The sequence below is a fragment of the Cynocephalus volans genome, chromosome 14 (genome assembly GCF_027409185.1).
Source record: "Cynocephalus volans isolate mCynVol1 chromosome 14, mCynVol1.pri, whole genome shotgun sequence".
Lineage (NCBI taxonomy): Eukaryota > Metazoa > Chordata > Mammalia > Dermoptera > Cynocephalidae > Cynocephalus > Cynocephalus volans.
In genome coordinates this window covers 100898080-100922662 of record NC_084473.1, presented here as the reverse complement: position 1 = coordinate 100922662, position 24583 = coordinate 100898080, and the positions used below count along the sequence as shown (strand labels likewise).

Sequence of the window (24583 nt, the reverse complement as noted above, 5' to 3'; positions counted from 1 at the left end):
TCACTTTTGTTATAAAAGCCGTACTGGGTAGAATATTCCTCCACCTGGACGTTGGAATTCATATCTATCTGCAACCTCAGGATGTGATTGTATTTGGAAATAGTGTCTTTGCAGGTACGATTAGTTAAGTTAAGATGAATTCACACCAGACTAGGTGGGCCCTAATCCAACGACTGATGTCCTTTTAAGAAGACCGTGTGATACAGAGGAGAGACACAGAGCAGAAGGCCATAGGAAGATAGAGACAGAGAGTAGAGTGATGTGTCCACAAGCCAAGCACACCGAGCATTACCAAACAACTGCCAGAAGGCTCCTCCCTAGCCCCTTCAGAGGGCATGGTCCTGCCAATGTCTTGATTCAGAATTCTAGCCTCCAGAACAGTGAGAGGATGAGTTCCTGTTCATGTAAGCTGCACGGTTTGTGCACACTGTTACAGCAGCCTTAGGAGACTAACACAGAAGTCAGGTGAGGAAGCTGCGCTGTGGAGGTGCTTGTGGACCAAGAGTCTGTGGGCAGAAGGGCCAGCACCATCCTCTCTGTTCCCTCTCCCCCATCCACAAAGTCCATTGACAATGAAGCATCCTAGATGTGGACTGGTGACACCTGAGCCACCCTGAAGAACGAGCTTCTCAGCTAGTTTACATTCCAAAGTCAAAGCCATGCTGTATGATTCTGATCTCCACCCTCAAGTGGGCAGCAAAGTGTACTCGGGGTTAACGTGGTGCCTCCAGGGCCCCTGAAAGCAAGGATGCTCGTCCCCATAACCAACTGCTGCTTCTGCTTCTGTCACTAGAGGACACCCTCCCTCTAACAAATGTGAGACACTCCTTAGATGAGAAGGCAAAAGAGATGAAGGGGGCCTGTGTTTTCCTGTACTCTGACTGTTCGTGCTATGAGCACAACAAGAAACTAGCCTGGAGATGACATTTGCATATGATCAGTCATTTATTGCCAGCCTCTCTGTCAGAAAGCAACAATCTTTTACCATAAAGGTGACGTCATGGGGAGTCAGCAGAGGCCACGCGCAGAGCAGAGCTGGAGGGGCCAGGGCTGGGAAATGGGCTGGGGAGGGGGCGGTTCCAGCTGCCCGCCGATTGCCAACCACACCTCGTGGTTCTGGTAAGCCCTGACGTGAAGCAAAACCAAGAATCCAAAAGCTGTCAGGCCACAGCAAGGAGCAGAGGTGACACTGAGTCGGCTTTGTGAGACTGTAAGCTGTCTTAGTAAGGACAAGTGCGAAAGGAGGGACCAGGAGGCTCAGGCTGGGGCAGCATGAAGGTGAGCGGGTGAGTGGGGTTCAGATCAATCAGTTCCAGAGGGTCCACTGCAGCCCTGTGATTCTACAGCACCCGGAATGCAATCTCAGTTCCAGAGGGTCCACTGCAGCCCTGTGATTCTACAGCACCCGGAATGCAATCTCAGTTCCAGAGGGTCCACTGCAGCCCTGTGATTCTACAGCACCCGGAATGCAATCTCAGTTCCAGAGGGTCCACTGCAGCCCTGTGATTCTACAGCACCCGGAATGCAACCTCAGTTCCAGAGGGTCCACTGCAGCCCTGTGATTCTACAGCACCCGGAATGCAACCTCAGTTCCAGAGGGTCCACTGCAGCCCTGTGATTCTACAGCACCTGGAATGCAATCTCTGAGTGTTCTTGAGGTTTTGCTTCTGCCCTCTGCTCTGATTGTTCTCACGTTTCCTGGTACAGGCAAAGGCCAGCAGGTGTGTGCTTTGGTTTAGCAGAGCCCTTCCAGGTCTGACATCCACACAGGACATCCCCTGCTGCAGAGATCTCACTTCTCTGTTGCATAGGTCTCACTGTCAGGTGTCTGCGGCCAGAAGTTCAGGGCTGTGGAGTGACACGAAGCAGAGACCCCCGAAACTTCAAAGTGAACATTGAAATAAGTAGAGAACCAAGAGTGTGTATCACGTAAGCAAGAGCTGCTGGGCGGATTCCATGAGATGATGTCTATGGAGAGTGTAGCAGGCTGGGTTGATCAGGAAAGAGAAATCAGAAAACGTTCATGTAAAATTTATTAAGTGTGATAAAGCAACTCTCTCTGGTTCCCTCGGGCTGAGGGAGGGTACCCAAGGAAGGCAAACCTGGAAGTGGCTCCAATCTCAGTGGAGAGGGTGTGGATCGGCCACAGAACAGCAGAGGAACTGGCTGGTTTAGCCAGACTGGAGCTGGTCTGAAGTTGCTGGGCAAACGACAGGCCACCCTGGGAAAGGCGGGCAGGACCAGACAATAACAATCCCTGTCACAGAGTGTTATTCTGGGCCTGGCTCAGAAGGTGGAGGTGACAGGGAGGACTGCTTGGGTAGACCCCTGGGCCACAGGAAGTTCTGGGAAAAGGTCACGTCGGCCATGCTGGGGCTTTTTGTCAGGTTATCACCAGGCCGAAGCTACAAGGTTGCAGAGGGATCACTTTTAGGACTTGTGATTCAGGCAGGCTCCACTGGCAGTCCTTCCACCCACGTGGCTGACTCTCTCCTCAGGCTCCCCCAAATTACGGGAAGCCCCTTCTTCCTGCAATGTCCCTTCTGCACGCTGTACTGAGAGCGCGAACCCTGGTGCTCAGTTTAAAGGCGAGCACACACGGAAGGCTGCCTTTGCAGCTTAGAGGTAATAAGCTCACTGACGCAGAGAGCTTAGCAAAGAGACTGGCACAGAGTAGGCGCTCGGTGATTGCAAGCTGTAAGCATTACACTTTTTATTCAGTGAGACTGAATACATCTACGTTACTGGGAATGCATTTAAAAGTCACATGTAGCCACGTTAATATTTGTTGTTGTGAAGCTTATTGTTGTGTGTTAATTAGACATAAAATTTAGATAATCCATGTTTATTTTCTTTCTTTCATTCTCTTTTTGTCTAGGTCTTATACAATATATCAATTGCCTTCACAAAGATGCATACATTCGAAGACATAGAACCCGTTGATGTTTTGGCTGGATGTGCCCGATTCATCGTTGTGGGGTTTGGGGGAGTGTTTTTCGGCATTGTCTTTGGATTCATTTCTGCATTTATCACACGTTTCACCCAGAATATCTCTGCAATTGAGCCCCTCATCGTCTTCATGTTCAGCTATTTGTCTTACTTAGCTGCCGAGACGCTCTACCTGTCTGGCATCCTGGCGTGAGTACAAACCAAGGGTCAAGTCTCATAGTAATGTAAAGAAAACATGGTAGGACCACGTTGCAGGAACCCGGCACCTGCAAAGGCATGACTTCAGATGCTTCTCCTCCCAGATTTACTGAGGGTTTAGGATTTTTTACACTTTTGTCAAATCTGATTCAGGTCCTCTGCCAAACAAATGTTCTGCCAACACTGCTCTCTCCTCGTGATTTGCCTGAGGACAGCTTAGCTAAGTGCTACTTCAGTTTAGAGTGCTCAGAAAAGCTGGTGCAGAGAAGCTCTGGGAAAAGGTCAAGGTTGAAGTCTCATCTCAGCAGTTTTTTTTGGTTTGTTTGAAAAATTTAATTTTCAGGTTGAAGGGAGGTGTGCCATGCGGGACTGCTGCTCCTGGCTCAGCCTCTGCTGCTCTCCTGAGCCCTCATCAGAGCCCCGTGACTGTCCCATGTGGAGCGAAACTGGGCACATGGGAGAAGACCAGGAATCTAGATTTCTTTGTCCTAATGAAAATATTTTTGAAATGCTTATCATTGTGTCCTTGCATCCTTGAAAATGTTTATCTGGGAACAGGGCTTCTCATCCTGGCTTGTTATATCTGGTCATGTTGTTTTCTCTGTGATGTTGTCCTCATATGCAGCTATTCGGGCAGAAACATCTAGTTTTATTGTACAGAATTACCTATTACAATTAAATATAATAGTAAACTTCAGGCAGCCATCATTCTCCCGTCTTAAAAATGATCAGAACCACCAAGACCAGGGAAGTTTCTTTCTTTTCCCCAAACCTGCAAAATGGCTCTAGAAGAGAAACATTTGAAATGAAAGATTTCTCCTAAGATTGTGGGAAGAAATGTTGTTTGGTTGGAGGAAATGAAGGCCGTGCTGAATTATCTTTTTAGGCAACTGAAGTGGATTTATTCTGGCTTAAAGCAGAGAGAAGTGGAGAGCAAGACTGGGGCTGACCAAGCCCTGGATGAGGGAGGGACAGAAGCACTGTGCTCCTGGCCATCTTATTGTGGGATGGCCATGCTGTACCTGCCTCCACCACACCCAGATCCACCCTGGGGACGCCCCTTGCAGAGGGAGAAGAGGAGAAAAGAAAATCTGTGGAAAGTCTGCAGCCAGAGAGGGGGACGGAGGAGATGCTCTTTCTGTATCGGGCGTTGCCAGTGGGGAGGGCTTTGTGTGGAGGGGCGACCCTTGCCAAGTCTCTCTGGGATCTTCTCCTTTTGTAGGATCACAGCCTGCGCAGTGACGATGAAAAAGTACGTGGAAGAAAACGTGTCCCAGGAATCCTACACGACCATCAAGTACTTCATGAAGATGCTGAGCAGTGTGAGCGAGACCCTGATCTTCATCTTCATGGGCGTGTCCACTGTTGGGAAGAACCACGAGTGGAACTGGGCCTTTGTCTGCTGCACCCTGGCCTTCTGCCAGATCTGGAGAGCCATCAGTAAGAGACGGGGGCCCAGGGAGCCTCCTGCGCTGCTCCCTTTCCAGTTTTCTTCTTCCTCCTGCCACATAAAAAAAAAAAAAAAATACTAAGTAGTGGGTGGAGGCTAAGAGGCTGTACTGTCACCAGAAGGACCAAGTGAGCCACAGAGCTCTGCTCACCCTGCCCAGATCGCAGCCACCGAGAGGGTTCCTCCTGCACTTAAATGGCAGGTCTCCACTGGGCATCCCCAAGAACACAAGAGGATAGAATGTTTTTATCCCCCAAATGATGTCCTTGCTTTACCAGGTTTTCAAAGGTGGAGCAAGAATTATGAATACAGATCAGAAAATACATACGGGCATGGAAAGATTTGTATTATCTTTTAATTCTGTTTTCTTATAAACTTTCTGAAGTACCCTGTACCTTACATTTAAAAAAAATTGAGATTTTATTACCTTAAGCACACACGTACACACACACTAGGAAGCTAGCAGGGAAGACTTCCAGCTTGACAGCTGCTCCGTCTGGGACGACGATCAGGGGTGTGGTGGACCAGGCTGCCTCGTTAGGAGGGTGCGTGCACGTGGGTGGACCAGGCTGCCTCGTCAGGAGGGTGCGTGCACGTGGGTGGACCAGGCTGCCTCGTCAGGAGGGTGCGTGCACGTGGGTGGACCAGGCTGCCTCGTCAGGAGGGTGCGTGCACGTGGGTGGACCAGGCTGCCTCGTCAGGAGGGTGCGTGCACGTGGGTGGACCAGGCTGCCTCGTTAGGAGGGTTAGGAGGGTACGTGCACGTGGGTGGACCAGGCTGCCTCCTCAGGAGGGTGCGTGCACGTGGGTGGAGCAGGCTGCCTCGTCAGGAGGGTGCGTGCACGTGGGTGGAGCAGGCTGCCTCGTCAGGAGGGTGCGTGCACGTGGGTGGACCAGGCTGCCTCGTCAGGAGGGTGCGTGCACGTGGGTGGACCAGGCTGCCTCGTCAGGAGGGTGCGTGCACGTGGGTGGACCAGGCTGCCTCGTCAGGAGGGTGCGTGCACGTGGGTGGACCAGGCTGCCTCGTCAGGAGGGTGCGTGCACGTGGGTGGACCAGGCTGCCTCGTCAGGAGGGTGCGTGCACGTGGGTGGACCAGGCTGCCTCGTTAGGAGGGTTAGGAGGGTACGTGCACGTGGGTGGACCAGGCTGCCTCGTCAGGAGGGTGCGTGCACGTGGGTGGACCAGGCTGCCTCGTTAGGAGGGTTAGGAGGGTACGTGCACGTGGCCTCATTTCACTAGCGCGCTGTCTCTACGCATCCGTGACCCTCTGCACTAATATGTATTTCCCCCCTTCCAGGCGTATTTGCTCTCTTCTATGTCAGTAACCAGTTTCGGACATTCCCCTTCTCCATCAAGGACCAGTTCATAATTTTCTACAGCGGTGTGCGAGGAGCTGGAAGTTTTTCACTTGCATTTTTGCTTCCTCTGTCTCTTTTTCCTAGGAAGAAAATGTTTGTCACTGCTACTCTAGTAGTTATATATTTTACTACATTTATTCAGGTAGGTAGATTTCTTTCATATTTAAAGTAAGTAGATTATTTCAGGGCAATGCATTAAATTGGTAAAATACCAATAAGCACACTTTATCTGATTTTCAGATCTGTATTCAATACCTGAACTAAATTCTCAGATATTTTCAGATCATGTTGCCTTTTAATCAATAGAGCATATTAATTAAAATATTCTTGGGTAACAGGTGAATGATAACTGCTCTACTGTGTATCTCTGAAAATGAGATTCCAGTTAGGACTAGATAGCACAATTTTTTATTTTAGCTGGAGTTAGCTCTTAAGGAACTAATGAAAGTTTGTTTTAAAGGGAGAAAGCAAATTCCTATTTAAAATACGGAACATAATATCTCTTTTTATTGCAGCATTTAAAATAAATAATTAAGAACTAAAGATTGGAGCATTTGTAGAAGCTACTGCAGAACAAACATAGAAGTGGACCGTTTTAATATTTTTGTTAATAGATTTACTCTTCATGGTGACGGTCTTCACCACAACAAAACCCTTTAATTCATTATTTCTGATCTAGGGAATCACAATTGGCCCCCTGGTCAGGTACCTGGATGTTAAAAAAACTAATAAAAGAGAATCCATCAATGAAGAGCTTCATATCCGTGTAAGTTACCTCTTCATTATTATGATAAGTTAATAAGATGTTTCCCATTTGTCACCTCTAATGAGATATGTGTACATGTCACTAGACTTGTAGCCTCTCTCCTCGCCAGTTCCACCAAGAACCTGGTGCTAGTTTTCTATTGTCGCCGTAGGAAATTACCACAGGCTTAGTGGCATAAAACAATGCAAATTTATTATCCTATAGTTCTGGGGGTCAGAAGATTGAAATGGGCCTCACCGGACTAAACTCAAGGTGTTGCAGAGCTCCAGGGTAGAATCTGTTTCCCTGCCTCTTCCAGCCTCTAGAGGCCACCCGCATCCCTTGGCATGTGTCCCCTTCCCTCCTCAGAGCCAGCAAGGGCTGGTCAGGTCTCTCTCATGTGGCATCACTCTGACATTGACTCCTCCACTGTCTTCTTCCACACTGAAGGACCTTCATGATTACATTGGGCCCGTATAGATAATTCAGGATATTCTTGTTATCTTGAAGTCAGCTGAGTAGCAACCTTCAGCACATCTGCTACCTTAATTCTCCTTTACATGTAAACTAACTCAGTCACAGGTTCTGGAGAACAGGGATCAGGATCCGAACATCTCTGGGAGGCCACTGATCTCCCTACCACAGTTCTGCCGTCTGCCACTCAAACATTCGTGTCTGTCCTACATGCAAACTACATGCCCTCTATCCCAACATCCCAGAAGTCTCCATCCACTGCCAACAGCATCAATTCAGAATCCAAAATCCCATCTAAATCTTTTCAGTTCGAAAGTTCCAAATCTCATCACCTCCGTCCTCTAAATCAGGGCTGGGTGAGACTCTGGGTATATAATCTATCCCGAGGCACAGTTCCTCTTCATCTGTGAACCTGGGAAACTCAAGAAAGAAATTATTTGCTCCCAAAACATACAACAGGACAGTCATTGCATAACAGTGATAGATATACCCTTTCAAAAAGGGGGGAAATGGAAGGGAGAAAGGAGTCATTGATCCCAAGCAAACTTCAGAGTCCCCCTGGACAAGCTCTATTTGGTTTCACGGCCTGGGAATAATCACCTGTAATTGTTTTTTTCACCTTCTGGGTTCTCAACTCCACCCTCTAGTCATACTTCCTTTTTGACAAAGGTAAGATGCCTTTGCAGCTGAGTGCTTTTATCCACCAGTTTCTTGCTTGTAGAATTTTGGGGGTGTGACAGCCTTCTTTCGTTTTGTTCTCTCTCCTCTTCAGTCCAAGCTGTCCGTGTTTCCATCAGAGTTCAACAGAGAAACAGAACGAGTAGGAGATAAATATGAGGAAATTTGCTGTGAGGAATTGTCTTACTCTATCTGGGGACTGGCTAGAAAAAGTCTAAAAAGTCATCAGAATTCTGAAGGGCGGGCCATCGAGAAAGGCAGGCGTGGAAGCTGCTGTCCACAAGTGGGAGTTTTTCTTCATCAGGGAAGATTCAGCTCTGTTCTTAAGGCCTTTCAAGTGACCAAATCAGGCCCACCAAATTATCTAGGATCATCTCACATACTTAACAACTGATTATGGACTTTGACCATATCTGCAAAATACATTCAAAGCATCTAGAGTAGTGTTAGATTGAATAACTAGGGTCTTGCCTTTCCAAGGTGATACCTCAAAAGACCATCACAGTGACTAACATTCAGAGTTGTCTTACTTGCTTCTAAAGTCATTGTTCCAGTGGAATGAGGAGTCCTCCGTTGTTTTGGAACTCTTAATTGGGAAGGGGTAAAGGCTACCGCTGCTTTGGCAAACATGGCCTAGTGGCAGTTTTTGGTAAAAACTCTGGCAAAGGTGAATTTGAAGGTGAGCATGGTTTCTACCTGTTGGTTTAATTCCAACACAATATCGAAGGGATGCCATTCTGTATGGCTGCAAGGAACAGAAATGAGAACTAACATGTGGAAGGTATATATAGAGAGAGACTTCAGCTTAATTAATGGAAGAGCATTTGGAAAATCCTTTCTTGACTGGCACACCCAAAGGTGGGGTGGATGTGTCCAAGCAGTGATTGGGAACACTCACATAGCTGTGTACAGGAGGTTCAAGCATTGAGGGGGTGATCGAACCTGACAATTTCTAGGTTTCTTCCATCCCTGAGTGTTTGCAATTCTAAGAGTAACTGACAAAGTATTCCAAAATCTGCCCTGAATTCCATGGTCAGATTCCCCTGAGGAAATTAACTAAATTTAAATTGACGGAAATCCGAATCAAAATTTTTCAAAATCATTTGACAGTATTTAACAGATGAGGAGAGTGAATGTTTTAAAATATGTAATGCATTAACCTGACTGCAGATTTTTGTCTCTTTATCTCTTCTGATTCATTATTTTGAGAAATTAGATAATATACCTAAGTTCATAGAACTTGGATATTTCACTCTTTTCTCAATTATTTTTCTTTTTCTCAAAAGAGTTACAATTATAGGTAAAAGACAGTGAAATAAGTATTTTAACAATTAATTTACTATTTAAATCGATTTTACAAAAAAAATCATTTCCAATTTAAATTGTTCGGGAACTAATTTATAATTATTTTAAAGATTGTGTTTTTCCCAAATTCCTGTAAACAGTTTTGGATGGTGAAATGTAAATACTTAGACCAAATGATCACATAAAAAGTTAGAAATATAGATGTTTTGTTATTATATGTTATTATTTTAATAAAATATATGTAGAATTATACTTTCAGAAAATGTATAAATTTTATACTGATGTGCTCTTTTCTTTTGCAATGAAACTAAAAGTAACAGTTAATTATCAGGCTTTGTATCTGAGAAATTTCCTATATTATTCTAGAAAAGTATATTCAAAGCAAATGCCAGGTACCTTGTTTTTATTGAAAATTGTATGAATTACCAAGAAACTTATTGAAGAGACTTGAAATCATGAAACTAAGTTGAATATTATGAAAGGCATTATATATTTTAGTTACATAGCGGAGTGGTAGAAGATACACTGCAATAAATTAAAGCCTCCTTTGTTTTCCACGGTGTTTTAGTTTTCCTTGTGTGTCCTTCAGGGTTAGCGTTTCACCAGCAGTCATTTCCTTGTGTTTGGTTTGGCAGCTGATGGATCACTTGAAGGCTGGAATTGAAGACGTGTGTGGGCAGTGGAGCCACTACCAAGTGAGAGACAAGTAAGGAGGCTGGGAGTTGGTTACCTAATAAGGTCTATTTGTGGCATGGGGAACTTCCAAAGGTTCCACTGCAAACCGGACATAAAACTAGAAAGAATCCGGAGGAAGGGGACCAGGAAGATGAAGGTTTCTAGAGCCACTGCATAGAAGAAGCAGTTGGAAGTCCTGTGCATGCCTCTGCTGGAAAGTGGAGAGCTGTCAGGGGGAGGGGGCTGTAGACTTGGTTTAGGTTGTTCCAGAGAGAACTAGTTCAACTGATGGATGGAAATTAGAAAAGTCAGATTTCAGTTTAAAACAAGGACAAGATTTTCAATGATAAAAGCAGCTCAACCATGGAAAGACCAGTTTCATGAGGTTGAAAAGGGAGTTTGGAGACTCACTGGGCCTCCTGGAAAGGGGTTCCTCCCTTGTGGGGGAGGCCACAGTGGAAGACCTTCAAGGTCCTTTCCCACTTAACAATTCTTTAAAAATGTCAAAGTCCCTCTTCTCCATCATATCACAGTACAGAACTGATTCTCTTACTGGGCTTAGTCTCGAGTTCAGGAGGAAGGTTGTGGCTTAGATGAAGGTTGTATGTTGTTGGTGAGTGGTTGGTGGCTAAAGCCATGGGTGTGTGTGAGGTCACTCCAAGGGTGTGAAGAGGGGAGCTGACTGAGGCTGGGACTCTGAGATGCTCCCGTGCTCATGGGGCAGCTAAGGAAGAGGACAGATGGAAGGGGCCTGAGAAGAAGTGAGGAGGCTGGAAGGAGAGCAGGAACAAGCCAGGATACGGAGGGCGCAGAGGAATGACCCAGAGCATCAGGAGACACAGAGTGGCCAGGAGGGTAGGGGCGGTGGCAGCCAGTGGGGTTGAGCAGTATGAGGTCACTGTGCACTCACTGAGAAGGACGTCAGAAAAGTCATGAAACCTGGGAGCTGACTACAGTGGGTTTAGAGATAAACAGGAAGCACGACCTCTTACAAAGAAGGGCAGAAATCTAGATGGCTGAGGGGGCTCGTGTAGCAAGGGTAAGCCTGGTCTGAGCCAAGGGCAGATCACAAAGCTCAGGAGGTCAGGCTGCTAAACCGGGAGGGGACTTTGCTGGTAGCGTCCACTAATTCACAGACCAGGCAACCAATCACCAGGTAATAAGCCAGCAGCCCAGGAAGTTACGTTCCCCTCCAGAAAATACAGCTGGTAGACAAAGTACTCCCTGAATGTAAAATGACTGGAGGTGCTGAAAATTCCCACTCCAAACACATGGCTGTCTTGGAAGGCGCCACGTGCAGGTGCACGGCCCAGTCTAACGGGTCGGCCAAAGGTGCACTCCAGTAGGCAGCAGCCATCAGAGTCTGCCTATTCAGAGTCTCCATCATTCAGACTGTTGGGACACATGTGGGAGGTTTTGGGTTTTTTCCTGCTACTTAATTGGCAGGATTCAAAATGATCTGCAGCATAATGGGACAAAACTACTGTAACTACCGGGCCATTTAAACTTATGGGGTTCTGGTTGAATAGGCCAGTATTACTGTAAGTGCAGCTGCCGCTGTTAGGAGCTATTAGAGTGGAACGCTTGTTCAAAAGCCTCAACCCCCCCATTTCTGGTCTTACAGTTGGAGCTGCGCCAGCCAGGCCTCCCCACCTCACTCATGCACCCTTTCTGCCCTGCTGTCAGCTTGTCCCTTCCTCTTGTTTAGCTGATTTTTAATGGATGTAGGCCAGTAGGCCATTTTTTATCTTTTAAAAAAACACATAAGTGCTATGAATTTTTAAAAATGTCTTCAAATGCTGTGAAGTCTAGGCACTGTCCTAACATTTTTAGAATAAAGCTAAGTAGTAGATTGTTTTACGAAAAATGCATACGTACATAATGCACACACAGATTAAAGATTTCGAAAATGTTGGTTTTCTATTTTAGGTTTAAGAAATTTGATCACAGATATTTACGGAAAATCCTGATTCGAGAAAACCAGCCCAAATCAAGCATTGTTTCTTTGTACAAGAAGCTGGAAATGAAACAAGCTATTGAGATGGTGGAGACCGGGATGCTAAGCTCGACAGCTTTTTCGGTACCCCATGAGTAAGTCCACCTGCTCTTTGATCTAGACTTTCTATGCCAGAGTTCCAAAGGGCAGTCTCTCTTCTTGTTCCCTTTAAAGGCAATGCTAGGAGTGAAGAGGCAGGAATAAGAGGAGGAATCATGAAAAAACATGATTCGAATCCTGGCATTTCTGGCCTGGCCGAGGTTCAACACGTTTCACCTAGTTTCTGAAAGTTACTGCCTAGCAAGCTTGTCTCCTTACCGTTATATGACACCTTTCTTTGGGAGGCAGGTGTATGCGAATTTACAGAACTGTGCCATGTTTTATGAGGCTGTCTCTTTTTCCTTCTGACTAGAAATCTCTACCATTGGATTCTGCCCTTTGTACCATTGTGTTTCTTCCCGTAAGTCATTTTTCTTCCTCATTTGTGTGAGAGATGAGCTGGTTTTCTGAGATGCTAACTTGCATTTGAGAGTGCGTGGTAGTAGAAAGAGGTAAGGTAGTTGCTGGGTTATTTAAACAGAAATGAAGCTGCGTTTGTAATTGTGTCTCAGGCAAGTCTATGGGAGATTGTGAGGTTTGTCTTGAATCTATGTGGGTCTGGCACGGAATAGGAGCAGGGAGCTGGCTGGCTTCCGGGGAGCAGAGGATGGGCCGTAGGAAGTTGGTGTGGAGGTGGGGCATGGGGGGTGGTGATACTGGTACATAAATCCATCATTACAAGATGATCTTCTGTGAAACATGGTGTGTCTCGGGCATCTTCTAACCAGTTGTCTCAAGAGCTGCTAGATATTTTTTAAAGCTGCTTTTACTCTGACATTTAAAAAGAGCCCCTTCAACATCACAAGCATTAATTCACATCCCAAAGATGCCCAGTTTCCTTTCGAGAAATGGTTTATGAATTGGGAAAATTAATCACAATGTATATTGAGGATAAGGAACACTGGCCCCCTCTCTCCTGTCATCTCCAGCATGCAAAGACATTTGATCGTGAGCTTCCGTTAGGTCCTCACATTTGAAAAGCAAGTGGAAAGAAGAGCTAAGAATAGGTACAAATAAAATTGTCACTAATGCCTGAGTGTTATTTCTCAGGTGACACCTTCACCCCTCACCTGCTAATGAATCAGAAACACCATTGCCTCTCTTGCACGCCTGGGAAAAATCTCAGCGGCGTCCGTGAGGTATCTCAGTGTAAATAGAAAGCTTTCTGCCTTGTTCTCAGTGGCTCTGCTTTTGTGCTTCGTGTGTTTGTTTTGGTGTTGCCACTACATGGCTTTAAGGAAACTTCCCATACTAAAACGGGAAAATGCTAACAAATATTTATTGGCAATGCCATACTGAGCCACCATGGAGCCTGAAACAAAAGGAAAAATCAGAAATACTGATGCTACTGTAATGTAAAATGTTGATATGTCATTCATTAAGCATTTTGCATTGACCTTTATTTTCTAAAACATTGCACCCAAATCATATTTATTTTAATTACTGAGCTTTTTGGCACCTCCTTACATTTTGTAACTTAGACCCGGGCCTGTTCATTAGACCCCTACTATGTGCACTGTGAAAGCAGACACAGGCCCAGCCCTCATGGGCACCATACTCTAGCACGGTCTTGACATTCGTAAAAAAGGTCCGACAACATACGATCATAAAGAATAAGGAGCTGCGTGAGTGCATGAGAGTGAACCTCGTCTGGTCTTGGGTGTGGCTGCTCACTGAAGGGTGAGTTGAGTTCATGTGTGGAGTGGCTGACAGCTATGGCAGCTTATCCACTGGGAACTTCCTCACTTGGTCTGCTCCCTGGTTATATGAGCACTTGGTCTAGGAATGCAGGGGTGCTTATCTCAAATGAGAATCAGTCTATCATGTGGTAAAACATATTTTGAGTCTCTGTATTACATTGCATTTGCTGTAGCAATTGCTCCAATTTCTGACCTCAAGGTAATTTTTAAGCCAGCTGTATCTGGAGGGGGCTCCCCTGTCGAGTCAATTATTTCTCCAGACATTGATTCAGGATTAGTACGGTACCCTGAAAGGTAAGAGAGGTTTTTCCTCCTATAGCCCAAACCAGTTAGTTAACTGGGGTGGGAAAGGAGATTTTTTAAAGCTAATATTTAATACAAATTTAGTATTTAAAATGCATGTATTTGATCTCATCAGAAATCTGTAGGACATCAAGCAAAACAGAATTCTCCTAAGATCAAAGGAGCTAATTTCTTAATGAAAAACAAACCTTCATACAAGGAAGACTCTGGGATGTGGATTCTAATGCCTTTTTTCACTTCCATAATGGAGGCAAAGCCATCTTCTCGGCCACTCTTCACCCATTCTAAATGTTGGTCATCTTGGTGGCCTCTGTAAAATGATGCAGGGCATTTGCACACCCAGAGCAGCTGGTGGGCATAACTGTGTATGCAGAGGGCCAGTATTCCAGTCATCTGAACAGACTCTTCCTATGGACCTCACGTCTAAGCTATTAGAACAAGACAGATTCTTCTAAATGAATCAGGGTGTAATATTTGATCTTTTGGGAATTTATACTAAAGCATGAATATATCTTCTACTAAATTTTATAATAGAATTGAAACCTGAAAAAAAAGGAAAAAGAAAAAGAATTGAAGCCTCCTTTTACATTATTATAGCATAAAGATTTAAGAGAAATGTGAAAATGAGAACCTTGTATTTAAATACATTAAAATTCAGATTTTCTCAGTTTGATTTTAGTAGCCATGACATTACCATTGAACTTTTATTTAAGATGATGGAGATTTCCTTTATGGATAATGAATGAATGTTCCAATGACAAGAGGCTTTCAGCTTCTCATCTGACTGTTTGACCTAGAGATTTATTACCAATTCAGTTTTCCTAAGGATTATATCTTTCCCATGCCTGGGAGATGAGCATTTCAGGGATGATTTTGCTAAGGAAGGGACACGAAGAAAGCTCTGGGTATCACCTTGCCTAAGTTAGTCATGCCTCTGTATAATTTTATAACTGCAGCTTCTCAGCTTGGATCAGTGAGAGGCGATTCCTTTGGGATATCTGTAGTATTCATTCCAGACAGCAGCCTTTAGTTAAGTCTGGTCCTGCCCAAAGTGGTCAATTATTGGCTGGCTGGTTAGCTTGACTGGTTAGAGCAACCAAGGTCTGGGGTTTAATCCCTATACCAGCCAACAACAACAACAAAATTCCATTGCCCAGGTTAAACACACACACACACACACACACACACACACACACACACACACACACACACACACACACACACACACACAAAACTAAAGTGGTCAATTATCAAATTATCAACTGGAGAGAATGCTAAATTGGATCTACTACTATATCAAATTTAATTTTACTGTTTCCTTTATCAAGGTTTTTCCTATTTGGTTGCTTTATTATAAACAAAGAAAATGGAACTGTTTGAATAGCTGTTGTTTATGCTTAGCAATACATTACAGCCATCACAATATAGGAATGTGTTCAGACTGTGTGAGTGTGCAAGTGTATCTGAACCAGAGTATATTTTATTTGAAGAACATTTAAATGGCTCGGTTGAAATGCCTTGATAATAATGTTTAGATTACCAAGGGTGGTAACTGAATATCAATAGAGTTGACATTTGCATTTCTAAGATATGGAAACTTTGATTCCAATAATTTTGTAGAAAGGGCATTAGTCAGTCTATACAAAGAGCATTGCTAGTGAAATCCTGGCCATACCATGATATCCAGTATCCATGTCTTTTAAAACCTTTTACGAGTTGTATATTACTATCAAAATGTCTTCGCTATATGTCTATATTGCTACTGATGATTGGGAAAAAATACTGAAAAAGTAGTCTGTATTGAAAATAATAATTACTCATCTCTGTGATCAATTACCTTAAGAACGTCGGCAAGCAGATATTAAAACCTTTAGTGCCCTGTGCACTCAAAAGAGCTGCAGCTAGTTTTTTCAAATACCCCATTAGGGTCTATACCAAGATGAAGGAAGGCAATAGTATTAAAAGGAGGTTTTAATTTTCTTTAGTTCTCTCTTTTTTGTTCTACAGTGAGTACATATCATTTAATAAAAAGTTTCTCAAAACTACTGCCACTAGATTGTAATCAAATGCATTTGTCACATGAGAATTCTTCCCATAGTAATATTATGACTTTGAAATTCCCAGAGGACAATTGTGCATTGACTTCTAACCTGGGCATGACCTGGTGTTTGAACTCTTTTGGGGGAGGGGTTGTATAATGGTGCCCAATATCTCAGAGCTGGGCTGACTTTCATGGTATAAATGGTCTAATTCCCCTCGTAAAATGTGACTCTAGTTTCTTAAATTATTCTTTAACCAAAGATAAAATCCCTAAAGGTAAAATTCCATGATAAATGTGCTCATGAAACTTTAATATTCTCTTAGATCATTGCTACTCAAAATGTGGAGTGATGGTGGTGTTGGTCCAGGAACTGTCTGTCACCTGTCCCCAGTGAGATGAGCACAGAACTAAAAAAGAACCAGCCTTTAACTGAGTAGTTTCATTTCTGTTGAATTTAACAGCAAAATGCTTAGATTGCATTTTATGGTATCACTTTCTAGTAATTGATTCTTATTGTATTTTACAAACATGTCAGTTCATAACAGATTTGGAGTGAAAAACAACTTGTCACCACCTTAAAACTTAAAAAAAATGGGTTAGAATCATTACCACAATAAAAGTTATAGGCAAAAGAATCATATGTTTGAAACTTTAAGTCAAGACATGTATCTCATGGTTTTAGTAATCACCTTACTAGAACAATAGGAAAGATATGTAAAAATAGGAACCTGGGGTTCCTCGCAGTCTAGGGCAAGGGTCATTGCTATTTTTGTGGAACCTCTCGCCAAGGTGGAAGAATAATGCTTGGCTTTCCTCCGATGATGTTTCCAGGGCCCAGAGGACACAAGGAATCAAAAGGCTTTCCCCTGAAGATGTGGAGTCCATGCGGGACCTTCTGACATGCAACATGTACCGAGTTCGACAGAGGGTGTGTACCAGCCACCTGCACTGTTCCTATGGTGTGTCCTTGGAACCGCTCCTCCAGGGGTCGGTTCTTGTTCCCATTGTCTCTCTGAAGCAGCCTCTTGCTAAACGATTTTTCTCTGCTTAGTCTTGAGAATAGAAAGTAAATTGTTATGTGTCTGTTGCAAAATTGGCACATGTGGCATAAAAGAAATGCCAATCCAGTTGCCGTCTCTAGGAGTCAGGATGCACTAGCCCTGCAAACTGGTGCATTCCAGAGCCAGCGGGTGTCCATCTCCTTCCAAAGACGGAGGAGTGGTGAGGCTCAGCCACCACCCTGCAGCACGAAGACGGCCCCAGGACGCTGATGACGGTCCAGTTGTCTCAATCGTATTAACTATAATAAATATGAGGAAATTGAGATGTTTAGGTTAGAATGTTGAAACTACAGTGATGAAAGCCTGAATAAAAGGAGGCATATTAGGCATTTTATTTTTCAATTTTAAAAATAGGTATGAAATCTATACTAATCATTGGGAACTGGTTCAAACTGCATACCAAGAACATTTCTGGAGACAATGTTTGTCAGTCCTCCTGAAACTTTGACTTAACCAAATGATATTTAAATTCATGTCATCTAATTCAGAGTTTTTTTCTGATTAAGGACTCAATTGTCCATCCAAATTTTTGCATCTACTTGTAAGTGGATTCACTGAGAGGGCCTTTGTTTTTGTGACTATGTCATAGATCCTAGTCTTAGTGGAACCCCCGGCCCCTGCAGAAAACATGTAGTCAAATTTCCTCATTTCAAGTAGAAGATGCTGAGCTTAGCCAAGTTGATTATCTGACCTGTCCAAGGTCACAAAACAAATCCAAGTTAAGAACACAGGTCTTGTAATTGCCTATCCAGGGCTCTTTCCCTGACTCTAGAAAGAGCCTGAATTATTATATAATTCAGTGAAAGTGAACATTTTCTGTCTTCCTGCTTCAGAAAGGTCAATGATTAAGGGGCATGTGTCAGTGACAGGCTCTGCACCAGCTGAAGGAATATAAGTCAGCATGAATCATAACATGATTAGAGTAAATTCCACAGCTTTCAAATTATTCCAAGTGAAACTGTTTCAGTAAGACTATCACATCTTGCCTTAGGTAAATAGACAAGAACTTCCTGCTTGGAGCATGTGGCAGCACAGTGAGGGCCAGGGCCCAGAGGGCACCTGTACTCAGCCTTTTCCCCATGTCGATGAGAGTGGAATTTTCAGAAAGGCCCAGAAGTGGAGATGGAGATCTTCAGACTCCAGCCCAGTGTCAATTAAGTTCCACTGCCTGTTATCTCTTTTCATCCACTTCCTTCTTCTTTAATAAGTGTCCTACTAGGTCTGCCCTCCAGAGTTCTTTCTTCTAAGAAGAATTCCCATTCCTTTCTGCTCCCAAATTTCAGCACAGAGGCCTCTTCTCACTTACACGGGTCACTGCTGAGCTATGGCAGTTAGACGGGGGGAGCCTAATCAGTAAACACAGCACAGTAACAAGCCTGTACGGTGGCTTTTTGCATCCACATTTGCTACTCTGGAAGTGAAGCTCACCAGTCCTACCCCTTCCCGTCCTCTCTAACCCCAGCTTCACCAAGGTCATGTGACTCCTCTCTTCTGCCATGGTCCTCTTGCTCTCCTGAAGGAAAAATATCCTCAAAGTTCAACCCAGGAGAGCTGTATCTTCCCTGTTTCTAGTGGATAATCTACACTTCTGAGGATTGTCACAAACCATGTGTCTAAGCCATCTGGGGTCCTCTGGCCTGGGTGGTTGGGATGTTTCTCCCCATGCATGTCTGGGAAGAGGTCATCTTGGGAGTCAGGAGTCACTCAGGTCAGGGCCAGCATGAATGCAGAGATCCTAATGCACATTTGATCCAAAAGTGAGCTGGCCCTGCTGGGTCTGTTGCCCCTGGGAGGACTCTGGCCACTCCTGTTTGAAGTCCCTCCACTCAGCACATCCAGAATGGAATCTTCCTGGGTGGGGAGGTTGAGGGACCAACCACGGGAGGTTTCCAGTGGGACAACCACAGAGGGAGGTCTCTGGAAGACAGTCAGACGGAGATTGAGAAACCTTTCCAAACTTAAAAGAGAACAAACTGACCTCAGCCCAGACCCCAAGGATATTCTAAAGATCGACGAGCTGTCCCTGGGGTGGCTTAAATGGTCAGGAGACTCTCAGAATTTCTACAGACTTTCAAAGAAGGAAAACCATGTATTCAATTTTAGTTCCCTTCAGCAAATAGTTCAGATGCAAGCAGAATGGGCCAGGCATTAGGAATACTGCCCAAAGTTCTTCCTCCCATAGAACTCAAGCCTCGGTAAGAAATACAGGGAAGAAACTTGCATATACATTATATGCATAGAAATTTCTATGCTCCCTGCAAAATAGACAAGCACGTGGATGATGGGATGTGAGGTGAGACCAAAGACCAATTGTCCAAATGTTCCTCAAAGTATAGCCTCCCCCAAGTCTAGCTGTAGGAAATTCCTACTAGTAATACATGTATACACACATGTATGTATGCTCATAGATACACACACACACACACACACACACACACACACACACACACACACACACACACACACACACACACACTGAATTCAGTTTGCATGGCTTTAACAATGATGAAAAGTTGTAAAAGTTTGTCTCTGTATTTTGGATTAGCAATTGTTAAATATTTTTCATGACAGCATAATCATTCTTTAATATTTCAATGTATAAAATGCACGTAGGTTGAGGTCCATCCTTGATGATGATAGACTAAAAAACCATATTTCAAACTGTCTTCACAATTCAATTTTTTTGTCCAAATTCTTACCAAATCAGTTAATTTGTCAAAAGTGACTGATAAACAGCTTTTACCAGGAGGAAGAGAAGACTGGCTTTGCCCCTTCCTCACTGTTCCCTTGGCCTTCAGCGTGGGCCTTTTTCATGGAACTGCTTGTAGACAATTATCTATTCCATGAGGATTCTTTAAGTTAGCGGATGATGAAAACCACAGATCCACTAACTGAACACATATTCCCTAAAATGCAAATGATAAACTGGAGGCCAGTGAAACCCATGGGGACACCGTTGTCACCCCCTCCTTGTTATGGACACACCCTTCTGTTCGGGCAGGAAACTTGACCTTCTCGTATATGTACCAAGTGAGGGCCCATTATAGAGCCATATATTAGATACTTCTAAAGCTTATTCTGTTTTGTATTTTTTTGGATAGAAATAGAAGTATTAGTATTTTCTCCTTTCACCCTGTGGATCACCTCATGGCACCCCTTGGGGTGGGTGCAGCCTACCTAAGAGACACCTGGCCTGGAGGATGGAGTCACTGCCCCTCCGCAGGTGGGCTGTGGTCTGGCCCCAGAGCCTCCTTACCTCTCCAGTCTCATCTCACAACATTTCGAATGAAGTACTTCATTCTCCTGTGGTGACAAACATGTTCTCAGCTTTTTCCAATGCCCCCAGCACTGCCCCACCCTCCAGTTGTTTGGAAGCTCATGTCTTAGCTCTTATACTGCCTCTTCCTGGAACTAATTCCCAGGATAACATCCACTCATCTCTCGAGACTCAGCTCAGTGAAGTAAACTTTTCCCATCCAAGACTGGGATAAGTCCCCTTCACCTGTTCTCTGTGACTCCCTGCAGATCCTGATATCTTATCACTTACCTGAGCACATGACATTGTTTTTTGACTTTCCCAGGAGACTGTAAGCCTTTTGAAGACCAGAATTCCAATTCATTCGTTTTCTTAATCCTGTGCCTGCCACAGCACTGGCACGTAGAACATTTGCTCTATTGCCATTGAACTGAATATCCCTATTAAAGCAGCTATCCATTAGCTGGGAGGAATAGCACTCAGGGTCCCGATCCTATCATCCACCAAGACTTCAGTGCACACAGTGTGTCATCCATTGACCCAGGAAACTGAGCATTCACTGGGAACCTTGTGAACAAGAAAGGGGGAAGAAGTTCCAGTTAAGTGCTTTGCAAACATCTGTCTGAGGACCGATGTTTGTTTATGGCCCATAACAAGTTTTCACTGGCCTGGGGTAAGGACAAGGAAGAAATTTTCCTAATGCTAAATTGATTCAATAGAATGTACTATTTTTTAACCTGAGATTATGTATTTCTTACTACTTTGGTAAAAGATCTTCCTTTCAGAATTGTTGAGAGGTGATAGCAATTGGTTGATTTTGTTTGTGTATATATCTTTAATTGGCAAAATTTTAAAAAGCAATGCCATGGAAATTCCCAAAGTAGTTTTGATATTTCCTTGTCCATTAAATCCAAATGCCCAGGAACCACTGGCCTAGCATAAAAACATGACCTGGGAAAGAAAGTGTGTGGACAGGGCAGCAAAGCCTGTGGGTACCTGCAGGAGGGATCGCTGCAAAGACAAAAGGGGACAACACAGATGCACAGCACCTGCTCTGCAAGCAGAAGGCACAGGTTCCAGCCACAGCTCTGCCCTGAGAGCGGTGACCTCGGATCACAGACTTTTCTTCTCCTCTGCAGTGCCTGGCTGCTCTAGTAGTCTTAGGTTCCTGGTGTTTCCATGGTCTGAAAGTTGTACTGAAGACATCCTTATGTGTTTGACATTTTATTTTCTCTGCAGACCCTGTCCTACAACAAATACAACCTCAAACCCCAAACAAGTGAGAAGCAGGCTAAAGAGATTCTGATCCGCCGCCAGAACACTCTAAGGGAAAGCAGGAGGAAAGCCCACAGCCTGCCCTGGGCAAAGCCGGTATGCTGGGGACAGTTGACTGGGGACATTCCTTCAGTCTACAAATGTTTATCATCTGATAACTGGGCCTGTCCCTGTACAGGGTGAATAACCAGGTGAATCACTCAGGTGACCTGCCATCAATATTTGAACAAACAAAACCCTTACCTTGTTTCCTGAGAGATGCAAAAGCAAGAGAGTGCAGGGCACCGAGGCAGCCCCTCCCCCTCTGGGTCCAGGACCTCAGGGAGCCGAGACACCTGCCCATGGGAGTACATGGCAGCCAACTGCCCTCCAGGGTGGGTGAGGGGCTGCGAGTCCAGACCCGGCCCCCTTGGAGGCCAGGTGGGCTCTGCAGGGAGACCTCCATGGACCAGGCCTTCTGGCCCTCCAGACTTACTTCTCTCCCAGGAAGACAGAGGGACGGAGTCGTTCTTCCCAAGACTCTTGGGCCTCATCTTCCCGTTACCCATTCTGCATCTGAATTCTTCCTGTTGGAGGCCATACCAAACCAACCATACTGGGACTTGTAGATGCCTCCCTAATCTCGACCCCAATCTCACTGGGGCTGGGGGAGTAACTTTGAGGGGTCTATGATGGTCCATTTTATCATGAGAGGAAGAGGAAACAGATATTGAATACTGAAGTTCTGCATTCTTTCAACAAAAAAGATTGAAAGCCAGTAACCCAAACAAGATGACGCAGCATATATAGGTCTGTGTTCTTCACTTTACAAGGGTACTTCAAAAAGTTCATGAAAAAATAGAATTAAAAGATAATACGAATCTTCCCCCGAGCTTTTTGGAGTACTCTCGTATTTGCCATGTGAAGCTCTTAATTGCAGTCGCTCATTCTGCTGTTTGTTTCTCTTTGCTACCAACAGGCTGGCACCAAGAACATCCACTACCTGTCCTTTCCCTACAGCAACCCCCAGCCAGCGAGATGTGCGAGGGCTGCTGAATTCACAGGTAATTGCGTGTTTGGCAGCTCTGTCTCTTTTTCTGTAAAGGATCAGATGGTAAATATTTGGGGTTTGGGGGCCAAGAGGCAAAATAGATACTTATACGACAAGAAAAGGAAGAAAACAACTTCTTTATTGAGGTAACTTAGAACTTTATTTGTGAACACTGAAATTTGAATTTCATATCATTTTTACTTGTCATGAAATATTATCTTTTACCTTTTTTGAGCCATTTAAAAGTGTGAGAACCGCCCATAGCTCAGAGACCATACGAACAGAGGCACCAGGCCAGACATTGCCTACAGGTCACAGCTTGCTGACCCCTGTCTTAAGTGAACATAAAAGGGGTGCTTTGTTGAAGTTGTGGGATTCACCCACAGTATAAATATAAGGAGAATTCTCCAAAGTTAGTTAAACTTTACTGAAATGATTTCACCAAATTTACTGATTAAATGTTTCCCATTTAATATTCAATTCTTGAAATTATTTGAAACTGCTTATTATTCTAGTAAAAGCCAAGTTACTATTTTTAAATATGTATATGAAATGATTTTCTATTAGCAAAAGGTGGCTTGTCATATATATAATATGCTACATTGTCTATTTTGATTTTTCTTTTTTAGGCCTTCAAATCATATTTAAAATTCTAGTAAATGAAACACATACAATTTTAGAATTAAATTTTTAAAGAGTAAATAATTATTCTTTAAAAGGAAACTTTTTTTTCTGATTTAAAACATGCTTAATGTAAAATCAAAATCAGTCAGAAGAGAGAAGCATAAAAAAGAAAGTTAAAAGCACTTGAAACCCCAACACCCAGATACAATCACCACAGCACATTTTGGTTAGTATTCTTCTACAATTCTCTCTACACCCTCCTGATCCCTACACTACCCAGACCTGATACAGAAAAAAAACAAAAAAACAAAAAAACGAAAAAAAACCCCAAAACAAACATGCAGTATTATATTATATATAAAATCAAAATATCATCGTTTTGTAATTTTTATAAATTGCCTATTTCACTCAGCAATGTGTTGTGGACAGAGATCCATGTCAATAGATATGCATCTAGTATTCACTTTTAATGACTGAATAATAGTCAACTATATAGAAGCACCATACCTTATTCAGGTAATTCCTAATTGGTAAATATACAGGGTATTTCCAATTTTTAATAAATATAAGCAATGATATATAAGAAGCACTTTGGATCACTTGTGATTGATTTTTACACAAATAACCAATTATTCCTTTAGTATACTTTACTGTAGTAAATTTTTGAGGTAAAAAAATCACATATTTTTGAGTTTTTACATGTATTGCTAAAACATCATCCAAAAGATTATGTCACTAACTTACCCACACACCCACAGTCTGTGAGAATGGTCCTTTCCCAACACCTTTACTATCACTGATCGATTGTCAAACTTTTGAGTAATCTACAATATGATAACATAAAATTTATACACCATATTTAATTTTCATCTGAATCTTTTTGACTTGTAGTGGGATTAAATATCTTGTATCTTTTGGAGAGAACTGTATTTCTTTTGGGGAATTTTCTGTTTCTACCTTTGACCATTTTTTTCTATTTGGTTGTTGATTTTTAAAAAACGAATTTGAAGAACTCCATATTACAAGGATATCACTCATTTACTCTCCTATTTGTTACTAGTGATTTTTCCTCAAATTTCACATTTGTCTTTTAGTTTTTAGACATATTTGCCTTTCAGAAATTTTTTTTATCACATTTGCTCAATCTTCAACAGAAAAATTAGAGAATGATTACCCCAATTTTTTTACCTAATTTTCTTTATCTAGAACTTTAGTAGTTTAATTTTCTCATTTAAATTTCAACCCATCTGAGATTTATTTTTATGTATGGATTGAGATAGAAATGTACTTCAGATTGTTTTCAAATGGCTTATGCTCCTACCCCAACACCACGTTTTCCTCCAAGATGAAATAAATGCTGCCTTT

General features: G+C 43.4%; 1 protein-coding gene across 1 annotated transcript in view; it reads left to right on the top strand.

Annotated features, from left to right (window-relative positions):
- SLC9A4 (solute carrier family 9 member A4) overlaps positions 1 to 24583 on the top strand; it is a 51915-nt gene that overhangs the window by 23394 nt on the left and 3938 nt on the right. The window contains exons 3-11 of the mRNA XM_063078692.1: positions 2879 to 3138; positions 4370 to 4587; positions 5896 to 6098; positions 6636 to 6722; positions 9794 to 9864; positions 11763 to 11924; positions 16804 to 16900; positions 21529 to 21660; positions 22523 to 22607. Of these exons, the coding sequence (XP_062934762.1) occupies positions 2879 to 3138; positions 4370 to 4587; positions 5896 to 6098; positions 6636 to 6722; positions 9794 to 9864; positions 11763 to 11924; positions 16804 to 16900; positions 21529 to 21660; positions 22523 to 22607 (1315 nt within the window). The remainder of the gene's footprint in view (positions 1 to 2878; positions 3139 to 4369; positions 4588 to 5895; positions 6099 to 6635; positions 6723 to 9793; positions 9865 to 11762; positions 11925 to 16803; positions 16901 to 21528; positions 21661 to 22522; positions 22608 to 24583) is intronic.